Raw genomic sequence first — 23,179 nt, 5'->3', positions numbered from 1 at the left:
CAAGGCAGGGTGACAGGGAAGAGGTCTTGAAGCCCTGGACTTAGCATCCGCACAACCTCCACTAGTTCAACCAGTTTGCTCTTGGGACCAAAGAACAGGCTGGGGTAGGCAAGCGGAAGTGGAGCCTACTTTGACCTGCAGGTGAAGGCTAAGCAAAGGGTAAAGACAGTGGCATCTGCTGTGGCATATCCCTGCGCGGTCACTCCACACCTTGGGGGTCGTGGATACAGCCCCCCACTGCCTACCCTGAGGAGGTACAGAAACTGGCCTCCGTGAACCACAGCCCGGCCAGAGGACTCAACCAGTACCCCCCAAATGGCAGGAAGGGGAAAAGTGCCAGAGAGAAAGGGTGGCATCATGGGCCCAGGACACTGACCTCTTCTGCCAGCCTTGCCCGGCCTCCCGGGGACGAAGCCACGGAAGCCCAGCAAATGGGCGGGGCAGAGACCCAGGCGTCCTGGCCCGCCCCGCCCAGCCCCCCTCCCCCCCACCCCCCGCCCCCCAGCCCCAGGGCACCGAGGAGGGAGCCGGGCAGGGGCAGGCGGCAGGGGAGGGAGGAGCGAGGGCGGGAGGGGGAGGAGGGAGCCAGGCTGGGAGGGATGTGGGGGGGTGGGGAGGGAGAAAAAGAAAGAAAATATTTTCCGTGTCCCCGCCTGCAGAGTCAGTGTGCGGTTTGGGAGAAAATGTGTCGGATATTTTGGGGCGGTCACGTGGGCGGGCGGGCTCCGAGAGGCCCCGGGACCGTCCCAGCCTAGAGTCTGTGCCCCCCCAGAGCCCCCCATCACCGAGAGCCCCTGCCACTGCGACGCTCTATCCCCGCGACCGCCCGACGCCGGGACCTCGGGGCTCGGCGGCCTCCCTTCCCCCTCCCTCCCCCTCCAGGTGAGTCAGGCGGGGAAGCAGGCTCGGCCGCCGCGGACGCCCGGGTCCTCCGGCGAGGTGGGCCGGGGGCGGGGGCGCCGGGAGCCACGCCGGCTCAGTTCCTCCCCGCGCTGGTCCGGCTGTCCGCAGGGGTGGAGGGGGGCTTCCTGCCCCGACTTGGGGGTCAGCCCTGATGTGGGAAGGGAATGGGGAAGATTTTAGACAGGCTGGGCTGGGCTGGGCTTTATCCACCCTTCACTGCGGTGAGTAGTCGGGGAGAGCTTTGCGGGAAGAGTCTTCAGCCAGGGGCCTTCTATCCTATGTTTGTGCCTGGAGTGTGAGGGGAGATAGGGTCCCCTCCTGCGTGGAAGGTCCACCATCCGCCTCCCCTGAGGCTTTCCCTGGGGAATCTGAGGGGAGGATTTTTGGTCCACGCTGATCCTTCCCTAGTGGAATGGCACAGCTTGGACAACAGAAGGGCGAGGAAAAGGTCCAGAGGCAAGTGATTCTGGCCGTCTGGGTCCAGCAATTTGGAGAGACAAGTGGATAGGATAGGGGTCTATGAAGTTGCCTTGAACCGCAGTGCAGGATTCCCTCTCTCATATCCGCAACCTTGGGTGTGAGTCCGGGCTCCCTCCAGCCAAGGTCGGGGGCTCCTCAGGAGTATTCTTGAGGGGAGCCCGAATGGTACAAAGGAAGAACAGGGAGACTGGGGCAGGGACCTGGGAGTTCCAGTCCCGGAGCCTCACTGACGCTGCCTCACTGTCTCTAGCACTTACAGCCCAGTTCCCTCAACCTGACCCAGTTTGTAGGAGAGAATCTCTGCAGGTGGCCAGAGAGTAAGAGTACACAGGGTTGGGCGGGGGGTGAGGTGGGGGGGTGGGCAGGGGAGCCCGAGGAGGGGCCTGTAGGGCAAGAACCTGAGACGACTGTGCCCCTTCAGGGCCCACATCCAGGGCAGCTACCATCCGAGTCCTCAGGTCTGAGGCTCCTGCCCTTACCCCTTACCATCACTCCTCAGATGCTGACTGGGGGTTGAGGACCACAGGCAGCGTCCCATATCCTGGAGGCGAGAAAAGAGAGGACAGGGGAGGGGGCAGGAGGCAGTGTGTGAAGGGTGCCTGGAGCTTGGGTATCCCAAATAGGGAAACACACACTCACACACACATGCACACACACGCCATGGCTTAGAGCCTAGTAGGCAGCACAGGGCACACACCCCCATCCCGGCACACCCCCACCCCTGGCTCAGAAAGCCACCCAACTGGCACCTCCAGTTCCCCCCTCTGCCCCACCCTACCCATGCCCTCTGATGCCCACACACATTCCACCGGCCTTGCCTGCCTGCCTCCTGGGTACTGCCCCTCCCTGGGGCCAGTGAGGTAGAGGGAAGGCACCTGGTAATGGGAGGTGGAGACTCAAGGGTCTGGACTCCCCCAAGGGTGGCACAGGGCCAGGGAAACCCAGCCCACTGTTGCCTCCTGGGGAGCAGGCTGGGGGCCCAGGCTAGAGCAGAGGATGCCTGGGTTCTCTGCCCAGGCTGGGGATGGGGTCATGGAAAAAGGTGGTCGTGTTTATACAGAGGGGAGGGGGGCAGCGGGTGGAGTGCAGCCGACAAGAGCAGCTTTGTTCCAGGCTCTGGAGCGGGCAGGACGGCAGAGAGACGCCCCCAACCCCCCTCCATCCAGCAGCCCCCTTCATCCATGCCCTCCCCTCAGCTCCACCTCAGCTCGAAGAGAAGCAACTTCGCAAGGGCCCCTTTCCCCTGGTCAGCCCCCCTCAGTCTGAGGTGGCATCTTGGGAGGAAAGAAGTACATTCTCCCTTCCTCAGGTCCTCCAAAGTACCAAGGCCTCTGGGTTCCTAGTTTAGGATTTCCTTTTACGCTGTGTACCACTGTCTTCAATTCCTTGGTCCCTTCCTCTACCCAGGACTTAGGACCCTCCCCTTCCCTTCCCAGCCAAGGCAGAGAAACCAAGGCTCAGAACTGGGATGCATCTCTGTCCCCTTCCTCTCTTCACTCAACTCTCAAGTTCCTTCTCTGAGGCAAAATAAGAGGAAGGCCAGGGAGAGCTTGGCTCACTCACAGCTTCATTCCTCCGTAAGGACCAGGGGCCTGAGCATCCCTCTCTGGGACCCTCGGAGTCCTCCTGCCCCACCCCCAGGTCTCTGTTTCCCACCCACAGGTGAGAAGCAAAGATAGTGAGTGCTGGAGCCCAGAGCCGGGTTCTCAGTCTAAGCCAGTCTGGGGAAGATGGGGTTGGGGGGACCTCTAATAGCTTCTCATCCTTAGCATTGGAGGGGTTAATCCACCTGGAATGTGGCCCAGCCTGTTGAGCTATGGCCCAGGGGCCTCAGGGGCCCGGACTCCTGGCTCTACCTGGGCTTAACCTGGGACAAGGACTTCAGGGAATAGGGGAAGGTAAAGGAGATGGACCCTGGGGGCTCATAGCTCAGACTTTTAGGGCTTGGGGAGACACTGGGCTGAAGAGTCAGGGTGCTGGGGATCTGGGTGGTGGCTAGTGAGGGACAGTGGCTGCTTTACGCATTGGGACTGAGTGAAGGGTCGTGGCTTGGGGTCTGAGTTCCTGTAACCTCCATGACAGTTTACCCTCAGGAGCTTGAAGGCCAAGGCAGATGAGAGATAGAAAAGGAAGGAAGAAAAAAAGCAGAGGTACAAAGACGGAGCGATATTGATCTTAGAAGCAAAGACTTATGGAAAGAGATGCAAAATACCCATCACCTACCTCTGGGCCTGCCCACCCCGAGGACTCTGTGTTTCACTCTCTCTCGGTCCTTCTCTGTCCTTCTTCATCTAGTCCATTATGGTTCTGGCTGGTAGAGGAGGCACCCAGGCTGGGGTGACTCTCCTTCCCTAGCCCCTAACTCCCTAGACAGGTGGGTGGTTCTGAGGCTCCTGGGAAAGCCTACCTTTCCCTTGTCAGAGCATCAGGAGAGGAACCACCTGCCTGGCCCTAGGATTCCCACTTCCTCTTTCCCTCCTTCCCCTCCCCCTCCCTTGGGCTCAGGTTAAAAACCTCTGAGGTCAGGTTACATTTGAGGGAGGGGAGGATGTAGGGAGGGCTTCCTATAAGCAGAGGGCTCAGAAAAGACAGAGAAGAGATGGAGAAGCAAAGTAAACTAAGGACAGGGAGAGGAGCTTCTTAGCATCATACCTGGCACACAGCGGGGCTTCCATTAACCTCTGTGGATCTGAAGAGAAGTTAGGGAGTGAGGGATAATTGGAGACAGAGACAGAACTGGGAGGGGAAAACGGGAGAGGGAGTATAGAGGAAGGTGGAAAGAAAGGAAATGCAAATTAGAAGAGAGGTATGGAGGAAAAGAAGGTACAAAGAGAAAGAACAGGAGACATTTATATGGCATTTAGTATGTGCCCTATATTATTCTAGACACTTTACATATGATAAATTATTTAAGCCTCCTAATAACCTTATGAAGTGAGGCTTATTATGATTCCCAATTGACAAAGGAGGGAACTGAGGCCCAGAGAGATTAAGTAACACTAATACATCCAAGGTCCTGCAGCTGGCAAGTGGTGGGCATCAATTCAGGTAGTCTGGCTCCAGAGTCTGTGGTCCAGAGAGGTGTAACATTTTTTAACAAAAATGTTAAAACAGATATGTTTGCTTTCTCCAGGATGGTAGAGAGTTTGAATCTTGGCTCTACTATTTACAGCCATGTGACCTTAAACTAGTCCCTTAACCTCAGTTTCCTCATCTGTGAAATGGGAATCATAATTCCTACTTCACAGGATTGATGTGAGGGTTAAATCAAGTGTCCAGCCCATGGTGGTGTTTAATGGTCATTTCTTAGCCTAGGAGTCCTCTCTGCCAGCAGTCTGAAGACCATCAATCACCTTGGAAACTCAATTTACCCTTCCAGGAGAGTTTCTCTGAGCCTGCATCAGCACCTGCCCTGCCTCCCCTACTGTGTGGCAGAGGGCGGCAAGGAGGGAAAAGACTCCAGCTGGGAGAGGGCCATGGGGCTTGGAACCTCAGAGTGATCATTCTCTCATTCCTCCTTTTCCTTTCTTTCTCCTTAGGAGTCCTGGAGACCCAGTGAGCAGGCCAAGCAGGGCGGGCACGGAGCCTCCCAGGCCAGGGCAGTGGGCATGGGCGGGGGCTGTGGCTGAAGAAGTCCCCCGCCCACTGCAGACCCCAGGGGATTCAGCCTCCCACACTGCAGCAGCCATGGCCACCAATAAGGAGCGACTCTTTACGCCTGGTGCCCTGGGGCCTGGCTCTGGCTACCCAGGGGCTGGCTTCCCCTTCGCCTTCCCGGGGGCACTCAGGGGGTCTCCACCTTTCGAGATGCTGAGTCCTAGCTTCCGGGGCTTGGGCCAGCCTGACCTCCCCAAGGAGATGGCCTCTCTGTGTGAGTCTCAGGGATCTTGGGGGATGAGGGCAAGTGGAAACAGGAGGGCATTTGGTGGGTGGATGATAGAGAAAATTGGTGCCCCAGTGAGGAAGGCAGGCCGGGCTGGGGGTTTGATCTAATGGAGGAGGTGACAGGGGTAGCCACGAGGGGGTTTGGATGTGGAGCAAATGGACATGCTTGCAAATGAGAGTTCTCCTGTGCAACTAGAATGGGAAAGTAGCACGCCTAAAATTTGGGGCTCTGCAGTCGCCTCCTGAATGACTCAACTAGCAGGGAGAACCCCTTTGTACGGGCAGCCAAAGGTGGGTCTGGGGAAGCCTGAGGCTGCTGCCTGCCTGCAGTGCAGGGTGTGGGGAGCCAGGCTGCGAAACGGAGGAGTCTGGGAGGCCAGTACCCCAACTCTGTGATCAAGAGGTAAAATTGTTCTGAATTAGGGGGAGGCTGCAGAAAGAGGAAAGGAACCTAGTGCCAGGTGCCCAAAGATGTGTAGGGACAGGAAACTTCCCTCTTGGTTCTGGGGAGGGTGGAAACAGCCGCAATGAAGGTAGCTCTTGTACCATTAAGTAATCCGGGGAGGTGCAGGGGGTGTTCCAGAAGCATCCTCTGCTCCAGCCATGTGGGTTGTGGACTCCTCCCCTCTCTCTAGGTCTGGCATGGTGCCCACATGCTGTGCAGATCCCTACTTGTCCCTCAGGCCTGCCCTCTTTGGGTGAAGCCTTTGAGTGCTGACGGCAGCAAGCCTTAGGCCTCTCTTCGTCCCTCTGGATCCCCTCTCCTTCCACTTGGTAGTTGTTCCTCCTCGCTAGGCCATTACAGGCGTGGGTGTCCGTGAGCCGGAAGGCTGGGATGCTGGCCTCTGTGGGGTAGAGGGTCAGTGCGGGAGCTGGCATAGAGAAGCCCCCACCTGGATAGAAGGGGAGGTGATAGAGAGAGGGGCAGTTCCAGAGAGAGAGAAAGACAGGGGTAAAAGAAAAGACCAAAAGATAAAGACACATCCTTTATAGCTCCACAAGCTGAGAGAGAGAGAGAGGTGGAGAGAAGGGGCCTGCGTTTAGGAGCAGGCACTCCGAAAGTTGTGTGTGTGTGTGTGTGTGTGTGTGTGTGTGTGTGTGTGTGTGAAGGGGTGACTAGGCCTGGCTGGCAGCTCTGCTGGAAAGAGCTTGCTCATCTAGAGAAGGCGTGTGCGTGTGTGAGAGGCCATATGCAGTTGTGTGTGCACAGCATGGCCCTGAGACGCTGCTCACATACAGAATTCCAGGGTTGCAACAAAGAGTCAGTGTGAAGAGTGAGGCAGTATTTCATAGGGCTGCTGACGGTGTGTCTGGGGTTTGGTGAGGCCTGCCGGTGGCCTGTCTGTAGTCCAACAGGGGTTATTTGGGTGGCACGCAGGTGAACGAGAGAGCACAAAGCCCCCCTTTTTGGAAACCTCAGCTGGGCTTCCCCTACCTCATTTGCACCCCATGAATCTGTCCCAGGGTCTGGGGGGTGGGAGGGAACCACCCTCCCCACATGAATGTACTTCTTGCAGAGGGCAGTACAACTCAGTATCTTGGGACTTGATTTTCCCGAGTTCCTGAGGCAGCTAAGGGAGCGTGAGTGAGGAGGCAGAGTACAGAGAATGGTGGCAGGGAGAATGCTGAGAGCCAGTAGCCAGTCCCCAGTGAAGTTCTCCATGTGCCCCTGTGCCCTGGACACACTGAGACCAAGGTCAGGGTTCAAAGTGAGGTCAAGGTAGGGGAAGGGGTCAGACTGGGCTGTATCCCCAAAGGTTGCCCTGCAGGAGGAGGGGCTGAAAGAAGAAATCCCAGGGAGGAGCCAGAACCAGGGCAGGTAGCTGGGGAGGGTGTGGCTGGCAGCAGGGGGACAGGCCTGGGCAGAGAGGGGGCAGTGGGGTGGGGAGGAGGGGAAGGCCTGGGTCCAGACAGCTTGCATGGGAGTGGGGCACGCAGCACCTAGTGGTGAATGAGAGGGAGCAGTGGGGAGAGGAGGGGATCCCGGAGTCTGGGAGACCTCCCGCGGTGGGACAGTGGCTGAAGGGGGAAAGTGTATTCTCTCACTTCTCTGCCCTGCTGTCCCTTTTTGGCTGGGACATCTAATGGAGGGGGATTGGAGGCCTAAGTCTGATGCCAAAGCCACACTCACCTGGAGTCTGGGTCTCTCTCTTCAGCCTCTCTCCCCTGGTCTGTGGGAGGGAGGTGGGGTGGTCCCTGAAGGAGTCTGGAACTTCTCCCTGGGGCTGGCTCCTGAATCCTACTGCGGGGTCCCTAGCACCTTGGAGACATCCATGTTGAGAAGGGCAGTCTTGCTCCATCTCTTGGGGTGCTCTAGGGGCCTGAGTGGTTAAGGCAGGTGTCTCAGAACCTCGTGGTGGAGGAGGGCAGTGGGAAGGGGAGCACGTGCCGCCGGGGCAGCACAGGCCTGTGTGCGTGGGAAAGCGGAGGGGTGTGTGTGTGTGTCTGTGTGTGTGTGTGTACACACACGCACACAGGTTTGGGTGTGCTTGCTCACACACATGCATAAAACCCTGGTGTCTGTGTCCTCGTGTATCTCCATGTTTATGAACACTGGTGTGTTGTATGTTTGTTTTATCAAGACTGCAGGGAACAGAGTGTGATGGGAGGGAAGGGAAGCCTTGCCCTCCTCCCCCTCTTGAGGAGATAGCTGGTGTCCTGAGGGCCTAGCCCTGCTTGTCGTCTGAACTTGGTGACAGTGTCTCTGGGCAAGGGAGCCCAGGCTCCACCATACTAAGTCACATGGAGAAACTGAGGACAGGCTGGCACAGGAAGAAAAAGAGTTCTACTTAAAAGAAACTGAAAAAGAGAGACTCAGAGACCTAAACCAGATGAGAGGGAAATAACATAGGCTGAAAGGCGCAGACACAGAGAGAACCCAGACTCCGGGAGAGGCAAGGGGACTTGTTAAGCGGGCGGTACCGGTGGTGAGCAGGCGGCAGAGAGGCCTCCTCCAGGAAAAAAACCCAGCCGACTGCCTCCTTCCCCTCCCCTCCCTGGTCTCTCCTGCTCAGGCTCGGGCTCCAGCTCCAGGCCGACACAAACGGGGCTTTGATTGCAACAGGAAACCTCTCTGGCGGGGGGAGCTGGGCAAGCCGCCGCCGCTGGGGCCCAGGCTGCACCCCCCTCTCCTGGCCCCCTCCCCGGTCCCAGCCCCCATCCTGCCCAGCACTCCTGCTTTGGGGCCCGTCCCTCATTCACACCTCCCTATTCCTTCGCTCCACTGCTGCCCCCTCCTCCAGAGACCCCTCCTATTGCCCTTCAGGTGGGACTCCTAAGTTAGGACTTACCCTTGGGGTGGGGCCTTCTTTGCTTTGAAATGCCCCCACTTCAGTTTTTTGAGGGAAGGTTCTGGAAGAAAAGGAGAATTTAGCATGAGGAATTCAGAGCTAGTTATCCTCAAGCCCCTTCCAGAAGGTGGCAGGAGGGGAGGAAAGGAGGGATGAAGGGGTTAGCTGTTCCTCCCCGCAGAGCCTCTCGTTGGCCAAATTCATCCTTGCCAGGGTGGTAGAGGCTCTGAGGGGTGACCACACCAGATTCAGTGCGAACGGCTTCTTTAATGGGGGAGGGGTACACTTCTCCTTGCCTCTGGGGCCATGACTTTGTGGGGCTCTAGCTGGGAGGGGTGCGCCTTGGTGGTGGGGATCATAGGGAAGGGGGTGAGTCAGGCAGCAACCCCCCCTCATACTCCCACCAGGCTGGTGGAGAACATCTGGTTCCCATGAAATGCTAGAAGGCTAATGGGTCTAATTGCTGCAATAAGGGCTGGGGGGACTTTGGGGAAAAGAGGGGGCACTAGATTCCCCCATCCTCTTACCTTCTCCTCAAGGCTAAGACTGTCTAGAATGGGGGGTTGGGGTTGGAGGTTAGGGTGGGCCTGACACCCCAATGCCTGGTCCCTTCTAAAGCCCCCTCTCCCTGCAATGCCTGGGAAGCACAAACAGATGGGGTGATGAGGAGTGGGGTGCATCTGGTGGAGAGAAAAGGGGTCTACTGAGAACTCATGACTTCCTGGAGCCCTCCCCCCACTCCTCCTGTGCCCCACTCCCAACCCCCCTCCCTGTGGCCTGGCCACTTCTGGTTCTAATTACCAACCAGGCAGGCCTGACTTAATTGGGACCTTTCAGATTTCGGAGGGGGAAGGGTGGGGGGTACTGACAGCCTAGAGTTGACTAATCAGGGCTCTCTTCTCCCCTTGTTTTGGGGGTACTCCCCATTTTGCACTTAATTGACTTTTTTTTGCCACTGGCCAGGTTCTGATTCAGAAGTCTGCCACCCCTTTTTTCTTTTTGTGGGGGATGGCTGGAGTCAGAAATGGGGTATTTGGGGTTGGGGCAAGAGCAGGGAGCTCAGGCTGGACTGGAAAGAGCAATGCATTCCCTCTTCATCCCTGCTACGAGTCCCCCGAGTCGGCCCTGCCACCCCGCGGCCCCCCATCCGCCAACCAGGCCCTCCTTCCCAGCCCTGCCCCCTTCAGTCCCCGGCAGCCACCCCGGCCCCTCCTCCGCGCCTGCCTTCCCTTCCCTCGCCTACTCTGGCACCCCTTCCTGCTCTTTATTCTTCCAAACTGGCGCCCCACTCCTGCGGCACCCCAGTGCGCCCCCCACCCGGTACAACAGATTCTTAGAAAAGCGCGCCCCGCCCTGGCCCAGCCACCGCCGCCGGGAGGGGGAAGGGGCCGGGCCGGGCGCCGCTCCCGCTCCCCCGGCACTCCCCTTGTGAGCGGCGCTGACAGAGCCGGCTGGGCCGGCCCGCCGGGCGGCCGGGCGGCCGGGCGGCGGGCGGGGCGTGGGGAAAGGGGCGGTTTCCGGCAGTCGCCGCCACTGGCGCTGTCCCGGGGCCAGGGTCCCCGACTCGGCCCGGCTCGGCGAGGGCAAACTCTTGACGTGGCCAAACTCCCGCCCCCCCACCCCCTTCTCCGCCGGTCGAGGGCACTCAGTGCCCGGAAGGGGCCCGTGAGGGAGGAGTGGGGCGGCCCTCGGAGATCCGAAGGGCACCAAGTGTGGCGCTGAAGGGGAGAAGGGGCAGTTTGCCACTGGTGGGGGTATTTAATGACTCTGAGAACAGTTACCGACCAGACGCGCAGTTATTGCCGAAAAGGCACTTGGCACTTGGGGGCGACTGGCACGGTAGCGACTCTGGGGGAGGGGAGCTGGCACTCAGGAAGGCAGTGTCGTCCGAGGCGCAGCTGGCACGGCGGGAGCAGTTTGGGGTGGGAGTCTTGTGCTGAAGTCAGGTTCGAGGAAGGGGCATTGGAGGAGCTCCGGGAGTGTCAGCCGCGGGATGGGGCTTGGGGGACTCGGAGGGAGGCAGCCCCGGCCGCGGCGGAGGGAGGACTCCTCGGCCTAAGAAGGGTAGACTCCGGCTGCGCAGGAGGGGCGGGGGGACTCCGCGGCGGCGCGGGCTACGGCCTGGGCGGGGTGGGGCGGGGCCGGGTCAGGAGGAGGTGAGCGCGCCCGGCCACCCGCCCCGAGGGGGGTTCCCGGAGAGTTCACGGCGGGAGCGCGCTCCGGCCCTCCGACCGGGGGTGGGAGGACGGGAAGGAAGGAGCAGGCCGCGCGCGCCGAGCCGCAGGAATGTAATGTTCGGCCCTGCAGCGCGCGCGCGGAGGGAGAGGGAGGAGCCAGGCCTGGGAATGAGCGGGTGAAGGTAGTGCAGGTCCCTGGGCTCTGGAGAAGTGCCGCGCGCAGGGAACTTCCATGTTCCCTCTCCCCAGTCCTCCTTGACACCCCTGCCTGTACTGACTTGTGTAAAAAAAAAGGAGCGCTGGGGGAGGGGGAAACTCGAAAGGAAATGCGTGTGCTCGGTTTCTCCACTCCTTCCCCCATCCCCGACCTTGGCACGCGCCTAAGTGCAAAAGCTTGCAAAGCCTCCGAGCTGTGGAGAGAGAATCCTTGCAAGTGTTCTCCTGAGCCAGGTGTGTTTGCAAAAACGTGTGTGCACCTCTAATTTTATGCGCGTGCAGACATGCATGTGCACTATTGCATATTTGCAAATGCGTGGTGCCTGCCAAGATAAATGCATGCACGGATGTGCGTCTAAGCAAGCAAGCGCGCCACGGTGCGAGTGCGTGTGTTCCACTCCCAGCTCTGCTCATCTTGGTGCCCGGCCCCCTTAGCTCTCCAAGCCCCACCCCCACCCCGCCGGGCTTCGCTTTTACAAAACGTCTCCCCAGTGCTAGCCGCCGAGGCGCCCAGAGTGAGGCGGACCGCGGCTGGAGCTGCAGCCCCGGCTCTGCGCCCCGCCCAGTCCCTTTCCCCTGCTGGGGATCCCCCTCTTCCCCGCCCACCCCTTACCCCCCATGCAGCCCGGCGCCCTACGCTAGCCCTCCCCCTCCCCCCCTCCAGGAGCGGGGCGCCGCCGGGGGAGGAGGGGGAATCGGCTGCGGGTCCTCGGTGTTCCTAGCACCCAGCTTCCCTCCAAGCCGGGTCGCGATGTACGACTGCATGGAAACGTTTGCCCCGGGTCCGCGACGGCTGTATGGGGCGGCCGGACCCGGGGCCGGCTTGCTGCGCAGAGCCACCGGCAGCTCCTGTTTCGCCGGACTCGAGTCTTTTGCCTGGCCGCAACCCGCCAGTCTGCAATGTAGGTACCCGAGCCCTACATTGGGGGTGGGGTGCGGGGTGCAGGACAGGCAGCGGCTGTCTCGTTCCGTGTGTAAAAGGTGGACTTGGGTTGCAAGCGGAGATTCTGACCCTTTCCATGTGAGGGACGGGTGTGTAGGAGAGAGGTACTGGCCCTTTAAACGTGGGGGCCTCAGCGACTCCTTTGGGTGTGTGCAGTAGTGTTTGGAGTGTGTGTGTATTTTTTATGGTGGGTGTATAGCTAGGACCTGTGGTTGGTGACCCTCCAGAGTTCCCGGGGATAGGGAGAGGCCGAGGTGCGTTGGTAGTTTGTGCCGGCAGGTCCGTGGCCCGGGAGGGTTATGGCACCCAGGACCGTGAGTGGCGTTTGTAAAGTCCATGTGGGAAGTCGCGAGTGTAAAAATATTATTTGCAGAGCGTGTGCATCCCTGGAGTGTGCAGCGCCTCGCTTAGGCGGTGCGGGTGTGGGCGTAAGGGTCTCTCCACGCAGCGTCGCCCTCCGCCAGCGTTGGCAGGTCCGCATGGCCCCGTGTGGGGATGTTTGTGACTTGAGGCCGGGAGGGCGTGTGCCCTGCGTGGCTGCGGGGGCGGTTTTGGAAAGTGCTGTGTTCGAGCGTGCACCCTCTGTGTGTGTGCTGCGTGCGGGGTGTAAGGGGTTGTGCACGCAAGCGGGGCCAGGCTGGGTTCTGGCGTCCCCCTCCCCCATTGAGAAAACAAATTTTAGGAAATGTATATAGGGTTGTGTGCACTTTTTCCTATGGCTCGAGCCCACAACTTCAGTAGGAAGCGAAAAGTTTCAAGAAAAGTTGGTGTTATGGTGAGGAGTGGCCTGGCAGCGGCAGGGGGAGCGGGACTCCTGGGTCCCCAAATATCCATCTTCCCCTCTCTGTGAAATGGGAGATGCCAGGCCTGGGGCCCTGGAACCCCTTTCCAGAGCGGTAATAAAAAGCCGGGGATTGAGAGGCAGTAAAAATGAAGTCCAGATGAGAGGCGGCTTTGAAGCCCGGGCTGAAGTGCCTGGCGGGGGTGAGGGGGGGGTGGGGAGGGGAGCCTGGAACACCCCCGAATTTCCCCGGGGCTGGGACGGCGCTCGGAGCCCGGGGACGCGGGGCTGGGGGGCACGCTGGGAAGGGGCGGGCGGCGGGCGCCCGGGGAGTGCGCGCGCGGGGTCACTGAGCCCCCGCCAACGCGCCTCGCTCCTTGGCACTCGGCAGCGCTGTTTACGAGATCGGCTTTTTTTTTTTTTTTTTTTTGGTCTTTTGGTTGCAGGGCAGAGCTGCTCAGATTTAACAACTGGGAGACTGGAAGAGGGAGGTGGCAAACAGGAGACCGTACTGTGAGGTGGGGTGGGGCAAGAATGAAAAGCGTAGCATTTAAAGGGCGGGGAAAGCGTGAACTATTGCCTTGCACCAAATCCTTGTGAATTCTTAACCTTCTCTCATGGCCCAATAGGATGGGGATATGGGGTATGTTGGGAGGGGTGCTGAGATGGAGAGAATCTCCCAGGAAGGGTTTTTGTGGGGGCTGGGCAGGAACCCCGTCTTTTTCAGGCCCAGGGAAGCCCGTGGGACTTGGCTGGCAGTATGTTTTTGCATTTCAGTTTGGACCAACAATTTTGGCCTCTAGGGTCTTGGTGGGCCTCAGGCCTGCTCCACACACTTTCAGAGAGAAAGTAGTTTAGACCTGTGTGTCTAAACCAGGGAAGGAAAGAGGTCCTTTGGTGTGTTTGTATTTGGCAGCGTAGGTGTCCTGGTGCTGCGTTGGCAGGCCATGGGTGTTTGTCTGGGGGCAGAGCTTCTCGCTTGCAACTGTGAAGCGAGCGCTGGGTGTTGTGTGTCCTCCTTATGACTTGTGCATCCAGCTCCACGGTGTGGCTGGAGTGAGTGTGCCTCTGTGCCCGCCTGGGTGTTCTTCTGTGCCAGGGTCCCGTTGGGGTATAGGAGCCCATTGGTAAAGTGCCTGCTTTTGTGCCCCGTGTGTTGTTGACGTGTGAGAGTGTCTCCAAGGAGGTGTGTGTCAGATTGTGAGTCCAGGCTTCTCAGCCCTGGGCCTCGCAGCTGGGAGTGTTTACAGCCGGTTATAAAGAGTTTGTTTGAAGCTCCGCTCAGCCTGGCCAGGAATTTCCTCAATTTCAGCAATTTGGGCTTTAAAAGGAGAAAACCCCAGAGCCACCCGCCTCCTCCCCTGCAGGGGCCCCTGCTTAGCCAGGAGTGGCATCCCCCTGGTGCTGGGGTCTCTGCCCAGGGCTGAGAAGGGAATCTCAGTGGAGTGACAACGATTAGCCTTCCTGCGCCCTTCGCTCCCAGACTGACCAGAGCTACTGGGCTGCGCTTTAGGGTTCAGGGACGGGAGTGTGCCAGAGGGGTTCCGAGAAGGGGCGACAGTACCACGCATATGAGAAAAGCTGCCCCTGGGCCAGTCTCCCTGCCACCCCCAGTCTCATAATAATTGGCTGGCACTGGCCCATGCCAGTCTGACCACACCCAGGCCCTTTTGCAAGAGAGGAAATGAGGCAGCGCTCTGCGGGCAGGGAGGGCGTCAGCGCCGAGTGAGCACCACCCCACGCACTGGCCTGTGGGCAGCACATGTGCCCTCAGAGGACACTGGAACCATCCTGAAAGGCATTCCAGCCCACCCCCCATCTCTCAGCACCAGCGGGCCCCCCCCCATTTCCCACCAGGTCCTGAATAGACTCCAGGCACCCTCCTTTCCTCCCCTCCTCTCTCCTTTTTCATTGGGGAATCTCACTCCAACTGGATTCTTATGCTAATTGAGTGTCTGTGTGTGTCGGGGGGTGGGGAGGGCTTTCCTCCTGTGGGGAGGGTGGAGCTAGCCCGAACCCCAGCGTCCGGGCCTTCCTTCTGTCCTTCTGGTGGCCTGGGTGGACTTCTGACCAGGTGGGCTACAGCAGGTTAGAAGGAAGAAGGTGTTCATGAGGTGGGTGCAAGCAAGGGACACTCCTTAGGGAGGGTCTTAGGGTTTTCTTGCATTAACTTAGGCCCTCCAGGTTTGGGCAACTGGTCCTACAGGTTGAATAATTTAATTTATAGATTTTTTTTCAAGCCTCTGAAGATCAGCCACACACCCAAAAGAGGTTTAACTCAGCAGCCTCCCAAACAGAGGGCATCCTCCCCCCCACACTGTGTGTGGCATGGGCGGAGATCTCGTTTGAGCTGTGTTTGGGTATTTGCAGGGGAAGTTTAGGAGTGAAGACATGGCTCACAGAGGGTCCAGAGATAGCTCCCCTCCCCCATCAGCCCTGTTTACCCACTGTCGCCTGACTTCTCTGCTTTGCTACACCCCCAGCAGCTTCTAGACCTGAGAATCTGAGCAAATACCTGTCTCCCTTTCCCAACTTCTCTAACTCCTGGCCAGGTCACGTAGATCTAGTTAGAAGACCTGAGAGCCTTGGCTCCACCATAACTGGCAGTGTGGCACTGGGCTGGTCGCTTCTCTCTCTTGGCCTCAGTTTCTTCGGGTGTAAAATAAGGCTGTTGCATATGCCCTAACCTACCTTCCCAATACCTGTGTCCCATTTCCTCCACTGTCTCAGTGGTTTCTGGGGAAAAGGACACTGGTGATTATTTGGGGGGGTGATATGAGGGGGAGAAGCTCAAGGATTGTCTACCCTGTACTGCTTGAGAGAAAATGAGGTTCTGTTCTACCTCCTGAGCCTCCCAGCAGGTCATTTAGCCAGGTGCTAGCCACAGGTGGTCTGGAATTTGCCTCCTCACACCCAGATCTATGGCCTCATGAGGAGGAGAAGGGTAGGAGGGAGACTACCCGGCAGGGACCCGATATGAAAGGGAGTGACTAGAGAGTTCAGAGCCACGGGACGTAACACACCTACTTTGTAGCTGGGGAAACTGAGGTCCAGAGAATTTAACTTCTGGAATGGCCTCGACCTAGAATTTGGAGAATTGAGCAGTGTCCCGTAGGGCATTATTGTAGGGGGAGATGGCCAGACTGGGAGGTAATAGTGGTCGTTTAGGGGTTTCTGGACGTGTTTACTATGGGGCTGTATATGGGTTGTTGGGACTTTAAATCACTGTGGTGGCGATGGTGTTGTCACCGCTGAGCCAGAGGAAGAAGTGGGAGTGGGGGGGCAGTGTGTATCTGATGAGGATGCCTAGAGATCTGAGGGGTCCTTTTTCCCTGACCCTCACATCACTGCTTCCCCGCAGCGGTGGAGACGCAGAGCACTAGCTCAGAGGAGATGGTGCCCAGCTCGCCCTCACCCCCTCCACCTCCCCGGGTCTACAAGCCGTGCTTCGTGTGCAATGACAAGTCCTCTGGCTACCACTACGGGGTCAGCTCTTGTGAAGGCTGCAAGGTGTGTACGTGGTGGAGGCGGGCGCACTGGGCACCCAGTTACCTGCGTGAGATCAGAGACTCACTGTGTGTGGGTGGGTATCCCTCTGAGGTGGGAGGGGACTGGCTGCTTTGCACAGAGGTGGTTAATAGATTGGCTCAGGCCTGCAAGGCCTGTGAGAGGCTGGTACTCCCAACATCCTGCTTCACTGACCCTCCTCCCTTACCCCCAACTCCAGGGCTTCTTCCGCCGCAGCATCCAGAAGAACATGGTGTACACATGTCACCGCGACAAAAACTGTATCATCAACAAGGTGACCCGGAATCGTTGCCAGTACTGCCGGCTACAGAAGTGCTTTGAAGTCGGCATGTCCAAGGAAGGTAGGCCCTTAGGCCTGCCTGGGCAGGAGTGCTCCTGTCCTAGCCTGTGGTTGCCACCCTCTTCCCACTGGCCACCCCCACTTTCCTGACCTCTGCAGTCCAGCCTCCAGCCGCCCTGGAGTGCTGTGCCTCCTCCCTGGCCAGTCCTATTTGATTAGCTCCATTCACCCAGGAGACCCCACCCCTTCCCATTCTCCCTTCTCAGAGCTTAACCCTTCCTCTGAATGAGTGAATGGGGGTTACCAGTGCACATTCCCTGTTTCATGGGGATGTTAGGGGGGCTTGCCAGTCCCCTCCCCTGCTCCCAGGACTGAGCCTGAGGTGGATCTGGGGTGCCCCCCCTCCCCTGCACCATTGTGCTGCCAAGGCTATAAGTGGATATCCTGCTGCCTGCATATCCTGCCCCCCCTCCCCAGCTCCTGCAGGGTGACAGGAAGGGCAGGATGGAGCCGAAGGGCCTGGGGAGGGAGCAGGGCCTGCAGGCCCTGGGTGGGGCTGGGGAGAGCCAGCCTGGGAATGGGAGCTAGTGTAGGAGATAGGGAAACTGAGGCCCTGCCCAGGGTCCCAGGGAAGGGATGCTCAGGAGCACATTAAATTAGGGTAAGAGGGGATACCCAGGGGGAGGTTCTGAGGGTCTTGATCCTCTCCTTGCGCCTCCACCCCCAAGCTGTGCGGAATGATCGGAACAAGAAGAAGAAAGAGGTGAAGGAAGAAGGGTCACTTGACAGCTATGAGCTGAGCCCCCAGTTAGAAGAGCTCATCACCAAGGTCAGCAAAGCCCATCAGGAGACCTTCCCCTCGCTCTGCCAGCTGGGCAAATACACCACGGTGAGGAGTGGGCAGGGCCCCAGTGAGGGCAGGGGACCATTGACTTTGGAGAATGGGTAGGGGTTGTGTTGGAGGCCATGGTCCGGTGCTGACAAACAAGGAGGGCATCCGAATGCAGAAGGGAGAGCCTGGGGTATTGGCAGAAAGAAGACAGCCCCCCAGGATAGGCCTTCGTTTGTGTTCTAACCGGACCTTCCTGCAGAACTCCAGTGCAGACCACCGGGTGCAGCTGGATCTGGGGCTGTGGGATAAGTTCAGCGAGCTAGCCACCAAGTGCATCATCAAGATTGTGGAGTTTGCCAAACGGCTGCCGGGCTTTACAGGGCTCAGCATTGCTGACCAGATCACTCTGCTCAAGGCTGCCTGCCTGGACATCCTAGTAAGTTAAGACCCGTGGCCTGTCTTCTGCCACAGCCTGACCCTCATATGAGACCAAGGAGTTGGTCCACACAGAGATTTCATTATCGCTCTTCCCCCCCTCCAATCTGGGACTCCCCAGATCTCCTCAAAACCCAAGCTCTTTTTGTCTTCATCTCTGCCCCTGAGATCTGATCCTAGACTTCTGGGTGCCCTGCCTCCTTCTGACTTCTCTTCCCTCCCCCAACTTCAGACCCTCCATCTCTCTGCCTTGCTCCCCCTGCCTGCTTCAGGTGGCCCTCCTTCAGGACCTAACCTCCTCACTTTCCACCTGCACCTCATTCCCTCTTTTCCCCACCCCCATAGCGCTCCTTCCCAGAGACAGCACTAACCCTGCCCCCTGCCTACCTCCAGATGCTGCGGATCTGCACAAGGTACACCCCAGAGCAGGACACCATGACCTTCTCTGACGGGCTGACCCTGAACCGGACCCAGATGCACAACGCTGGCTTCGGGCCCCTCACAGACCTCGTCTTTGCCTTTGCTGGGCAGCTCCTGCCACTGGAGATGGATGATACAGAGACAGGGCTGCTCAGTGCCATCTGCCTCATCTGCGGAGGTGCGGGGGCGCCCCCTGGCGTTTGCTCGGACTACTTTCCCACCACACCCTACACCTGATTGATCTCCCACCTGGCGGGAGACCTTGGTCCCATCCACAGACTCCTCAGCTCCAGTACAGACTCCCTGGCAGCCTGGAACAAAGGACAAGAAGAGGGGAAGAGCCAGGGGGAGCTGAGGAGACCCCCGATACTAGTGCTGACATAGAGGTCTGGGCAGGAGCGATTTACCAGAGAAAACCTCTTGCCAGAGGCAGGGAAGGGATTGGAACAGGGGAGGTGTCCTGGGTGGGGCTCATGGTCAAAGTTTGGGGCCTGGAGGGCCATAGGGCAGGGCCACTTGTCACTGTCTTCCCCATCTCTTCCTCTCTCACTCCCCTGTGCTTTTCCCCACAGACCGCATGGACCTGGAGGAGCCTGAGAAAGTGGACAAGCTTCAGGAGCCGCTGCTGGAAGCCCTGAGGCTCTATGCCCGGCGGCGACGGCCCAGCCAGCCCTACATGTTCCCGAGGATGCTCATGAAGATCACTGACCTCCGGGGCATCAGCACCAAGGGTTAGTCGGGAGCGAGCCTCCCCTCTCTCTTCCCGGAGCTGCTGGTCTCCTGGGTCAGGCAGAGACAAGAACAGAGTGGGTGAGAACCAGGCAGCCTACGCGAGCATCCTAGCTCTGGCCACATGCTAGTGGGGACACTTGGGCAAGTGCCTTTCTTTTATTGTTTTTCTGCTTGTAAACTGGGCTAGACTTCCACCTACCTCCTAAGTTTTGTGAGGATGAAACGAGTTAACACACGATGGGCTTAGAACTGCACTGAGTTACAAATTCAGTTCCTCCGTTGCAGTAGCCACATTTCCAGTGCTCAGTAACCCTGTGCAGCCAGTTATTACTGCGCTGGACAGAGGAGATATTTCCCTCATCACAGAAAGTTCTATTGGACAAGACTGGTTTAGGAGGATGCCTGGCAGATAGTGTTTGATAAATATTCGTTCTAATTATAAACGTTATTAAGAACAGCCCTAGGAACAACTGGCAAGCTATGGACATTGGGGGAGGGGTGTCCAGGGAGTGGGGCTGGAATTGGGCACCACGTGATTTTTGAGGAGACAGCCTGAAAGGATGGGACGGATGGGCAGCAGGCTTGGCAGAGAAGACAGGCAGAGGCTCCAGGCAGAGGAGCAGTCCCCAGGAACCCTAGAATAGGGAGAGGGTGACAGAGGTGGCAGGCCTGTGCTGGGAGCCCCCAGAGGGGAGTTAGAGGGCAGTCCAGCAAGGTTAAGGTGTCAGCCTTAGGGGCTGTACCTCAGCCCCCCCGAACCTCCTTGTCCCTCCATTGCAGGAGCGGAAAGGGCCATTACCCTGAAGATGGAGATTCCGGGCCCGATGCCTCCCCTGATCCGAGAAATGCTGGAGAACCCCGAAATGTTTGAGGACGACTCCTCGCAGCCTGGCCCCCACCCCAAGGCCTCCAGCGAGGATGAGGTTCCTGGGGACCAGGGCAGAGGGGGCCGCAGCCCCCACCCTGACCAGGGCCCCTGACTTCCCCTGTCTCGGGTTGGGGGCTCCAGGCAGCAGACTGACCATCTCCCAGACACCGCCAGTGACTGGGGGAGGACCTGCTCTGCCCTCTCCCCACCCCTTCCACTGAGCTCCTTGTTTTTGCCAAAGTTTCCAGGGGTGCCTCCGTGTTCATCCCCTTCCTGCTCTAACCGGCTCCCTCTCCAGTCTTGGGAGCCTGCCCTGTTCCCTCCAGGAGAGAGGGCAGAGGGGTGAGCCTGGGTTTGGACTCTAAAATCTCAGCACTGCCCCTCAGACACCAGGGTCCCGGGCTCCCCAGGGCCCGGGAGGAAGACCCTGCCATTCCACAGCCCCTTCCTCTGCCGGGTGCTTAGGCCTCTGGGAGCAAATAGGAACACTAGAGACCAAAAGAGGGGGGCGTAGGGGGAGGGCTGAGCCCACCCTCTTGCCCCTGTCCTTGGTGCCTAATGCTGCGTAAGGCAACTGCCGGGTGCATGCTGCCCGCTGTGCCCCCATCCTCGTGCCAGGTCAGGGTGGGGCAGGTCGGGCCCTGCATTTCTGTGGGGGGCCAGAGGGTGAAAGGGACAGAGGCAGGTCCATTCTGCACCTCTTTGCTTGGGCCCAGAGTTTACCTTGTGCCCTCAGTTACAAGCCCCTCCCCCAGTCCTGTCATGTGCCTTGGGCTCCCCCTGCCCCCCATCTCAGCCATGGGGCAGGAACCCTCCTACACTACAGAGGGGCCAGGGGATCCCTCTCCCCCTAGTGCCTTCCCCCCGTGACCCCCAGAGCAGCTTGGCCCAGGGAGAGGGGGGGTGGGCACTGCTTAGCTGATCCCACCCTGACCCAGAGGAAGCCTCTATTTATTTATTAGCTTTTGTTTACACCCTGGAATTGACCCCTTCCTCCAGGGGTCTTGGGAGGGGGAGCCCAGGGCCCCTGTGACCCCTCCCTTCTTCCTCCAATCCCCAGTTTGTATTTAGCTGCCAAATAAGATTCCCACTGGCTCCCCTTTTTCTCTGGGGGGGTCAGGGTGCTGTCCCCTCCCCTGTTTACATCTCCCCTCCACCCCGCTGTGTCGCATATTGCTGAGTTTTCTATTTTTGCAAATAAAGTGATGGAAACTCATGGGATGTGGCTCCCTCTAGGGGGGAAGCAACGAGCTGATCTGCAGAAGGACTGGGTGGGGAGGGTGGATTTTGCAGCTTTCTTAGGGGAACTAAAGAAATAGGATGAAATGTATCTGGTTGGGTGTGGTGGGAAGGTGGCGAAAAGGGAGTCCACAGGGGCCTGTCCTGACTGTCTGGGCCTCCATGGTCACCAGGTATTGGAGCTTTGATTGGACTCTGTGAACCTCTAGTAAGGTCCTGGGCCTCAGAGGTCTTTAGGCTATCCCCACCCCCAGTTCTGTATACATGCACATCTGCCCTTCTCTGGGGAGGAGGTCGATGCAGTTTCAATTGGTTCCCATGAGGGTCCCTGGCCCCAGAAGAAAAGAACCACGGTGTACATCTAAGTTACAGTGTTTCTGCTTTATGCCAGCCCCTCACCCCATAAGCCGCCTACCCTGCGACCCCACTATCACCTTCTGAGTCACTCCTTCTGCCCCCACCCATCTCCCTGTGACCCTGCTTGCCCTCCACGACCCCACTGTTACCTTCTGTCCTAATACCTCTCCCTGCCCCTGCATGCCTTAACCTCTGCAACACCCCAACCTCAGCCCCATTGACTTTGGCCTCTGCCACTGCCCCCTGTGACTCCCCATGAACACCCACCCCCACCCACCTTCTTCCCTGGGACAGTGCCTTGCCTACCTGCGCCTGGCTGTCTTCACCAATGACCCGTGCATGTGGGAGAGAGAGGTTGAGGATGTGGGAGTGGCGGAGGAGAGGAGAGGGGGGAAAGCAGAAGAAGAAAGTGAAAGAAACTCTAGAGGAAACCACAGGGCCTGTGGGGAAGGAGGGGTCATTGCCATGGCAACCCTGGTTGTGGGGGAAGGGCAAGAGGTCTGAGAGCTGGTGGCTGAAGCCCACCCAGAGGAGGATGCCCTTCTCTCCAGTTGCTCCTCCTACGACCCATCTGATGTTCACTGAACACCTGCTAGGAGACGGACCCTGCGGCTTCAGTCAGTCCCTTGCCGGTGGAGGAGACAGACCTGTGAACAGACGTCACGTCCAGTTCCTTCTCAAAACTCCCTGTGGTCAAGTGTGGGCCTCAGCCTCTTTTCCCTGCAGCCTCGTCCTTGCCTGGCTCCAGCTGCCATGCCTGTGCTCAGCTTTGCGCGGTTCGCCTCCTCCACCCACGTCCCGGGCCCCAGCACCGTTTGGCTCCTTGGCCCCCCAACTTCATTCTCTGAGCCTGACCCTGTGCCTGTCTCTCCAACTTCCCAGCTGTCTGGTCCTTGAATTTTTCAAAGCCTCCCACCTCCATTACTTCTCATCCACCGATTCTCTCTCTTATCGAGCCCTTAGTAAGTGCCATGTTGTCCTCTAAGCAATTGATACGAATAATCTCATTTAATTCTCACAATAATGCTATGAGTTCCACTTGACAGATGAGAAAACAGCCACAGGAAGGGTAAGTAATTTACCTAGGGTCCCACTACTAGTAAGTGATAGAGCTAGGATTTGAACTTGGGCAGTTTGGCTCCAGAGCCCGTGTAGTTAAGCACACACTGTAAGACAGTGGGCACCAGGTTTTCAGAATGAACAACAGTCACTCATTTCCCCCTCCGACAGTACTTACTGCCTCCATATTTCTTCCTTCCTGTCATGTTCCTATATGAGGAAATAGAACATCAATTTGGGAGGCAGGCAGACCTGGATTTAAATCCAGACCATCTAGTTGCTAACTATGTGACCTCGGGCAAAATACTTTGTACTTCTAAGCCTCTACATCTGTAAAATTAGGGGGCTGGAGGGAGGTTAACACCTATGTCATGAGGTTGCTGCTGTGAGAATGAATTTTAACATTATGATACACCCAGTACAATAACAGGTGCTCAACTGATGAGCTTCCTTGCTTCCTTCTTCCAGATCCCTGTATCATCAACTCCCTTGGCCCAATTTCACCCTTATCTGCTCCACCTTCTCCTAGGTCAGTCACCCCCACCAGCCCCAAGTCTCCCCCACCCTGGGGCGTGTCACTTCCTCCTCTGCAGCCTCCCAGATCAGTACACAAAGGCTGCTGCTACCACCGGAGGGAGGAAGGGCTGCTCCGCACGCACCTGTGAGTACCAGGGCAGCAGCCCTCCTGCCTCCTCTCCTACCCGCCCAGGCCCCACCTGGTCCTAACCTCCTGGGAAGAGGGCTCTGACCTGAA

At 58.4% G+C, this 23,179-nt stretch overlaps 1 protein-coding gene across 4 annotated transcripts; it reads left to right on the top strand.

Annotated features, from left to right (window-relative positions):
- The first annotated feature begins 655 nt into the window (after window positions 1-655).
- RARG (retinoic acid receptor gamma) lies at window positions 656-20,986 on the top strand. Of its 4 annotated transcripts, XM_059935983.1 has the most exons (9): window positions 656-882; window positions 4,923-5,254; window positions 16,037-16,185; window positions 16,403-16,544; window positions 17,212-17,372; window positions 17,575-17,751; window positions 18,144-18,348; window positions 18,743-18,901; window positions 19,683-20,986. In XM_059935983.1, exons 2-9 carry the CDS (start codon window positions 5,071-5,073, stop codon window positions 19,880-19,882), a joined length of 1,377 nt encoding a protein of 458 aa, XP_059791966.1. In that variant the 5' UTR covers window positions 656-882; window positions 4,923-5,070; the 3' UTR covers window positions 19,883-20,986. The 4 variants fall into 4 exon arrangements, with proteins under 4 accessions (XP_059791966.1, XP_059791970.1, XP_059791968.1 ...); XM_059935987.1 differs by lacking the exon at window positions 4,923-5,254; XM_059935985.1 differs by lacking the exons at window positions 656-882; window positions 4,923-5,254 and adding an exon at window positions 11,162-11,185.
- Window positions 20,987-23,179: the final 2,193 nt, after the last annotated feature.

This window comes from Balaenoptera ricei, chromosome 10 (assembly GCF_028023285.1).
Source record: "Balaenoptera ricei isolate mBalRic1 chromosome 10, mBalRic1.hap2, whole genome shotgun sequence".
Lineage (NCBI taxonomy): Eukaryota > Metazoa > Chordata > Mammalia > Artiodactyla > Balaenopteridae > Balaenoptera > Balaenoptera ricei.
Note: the sequence above shows the minus strand (reverse complement) of the source record. Positions and strands in the feature narration are given on the sequence as shown.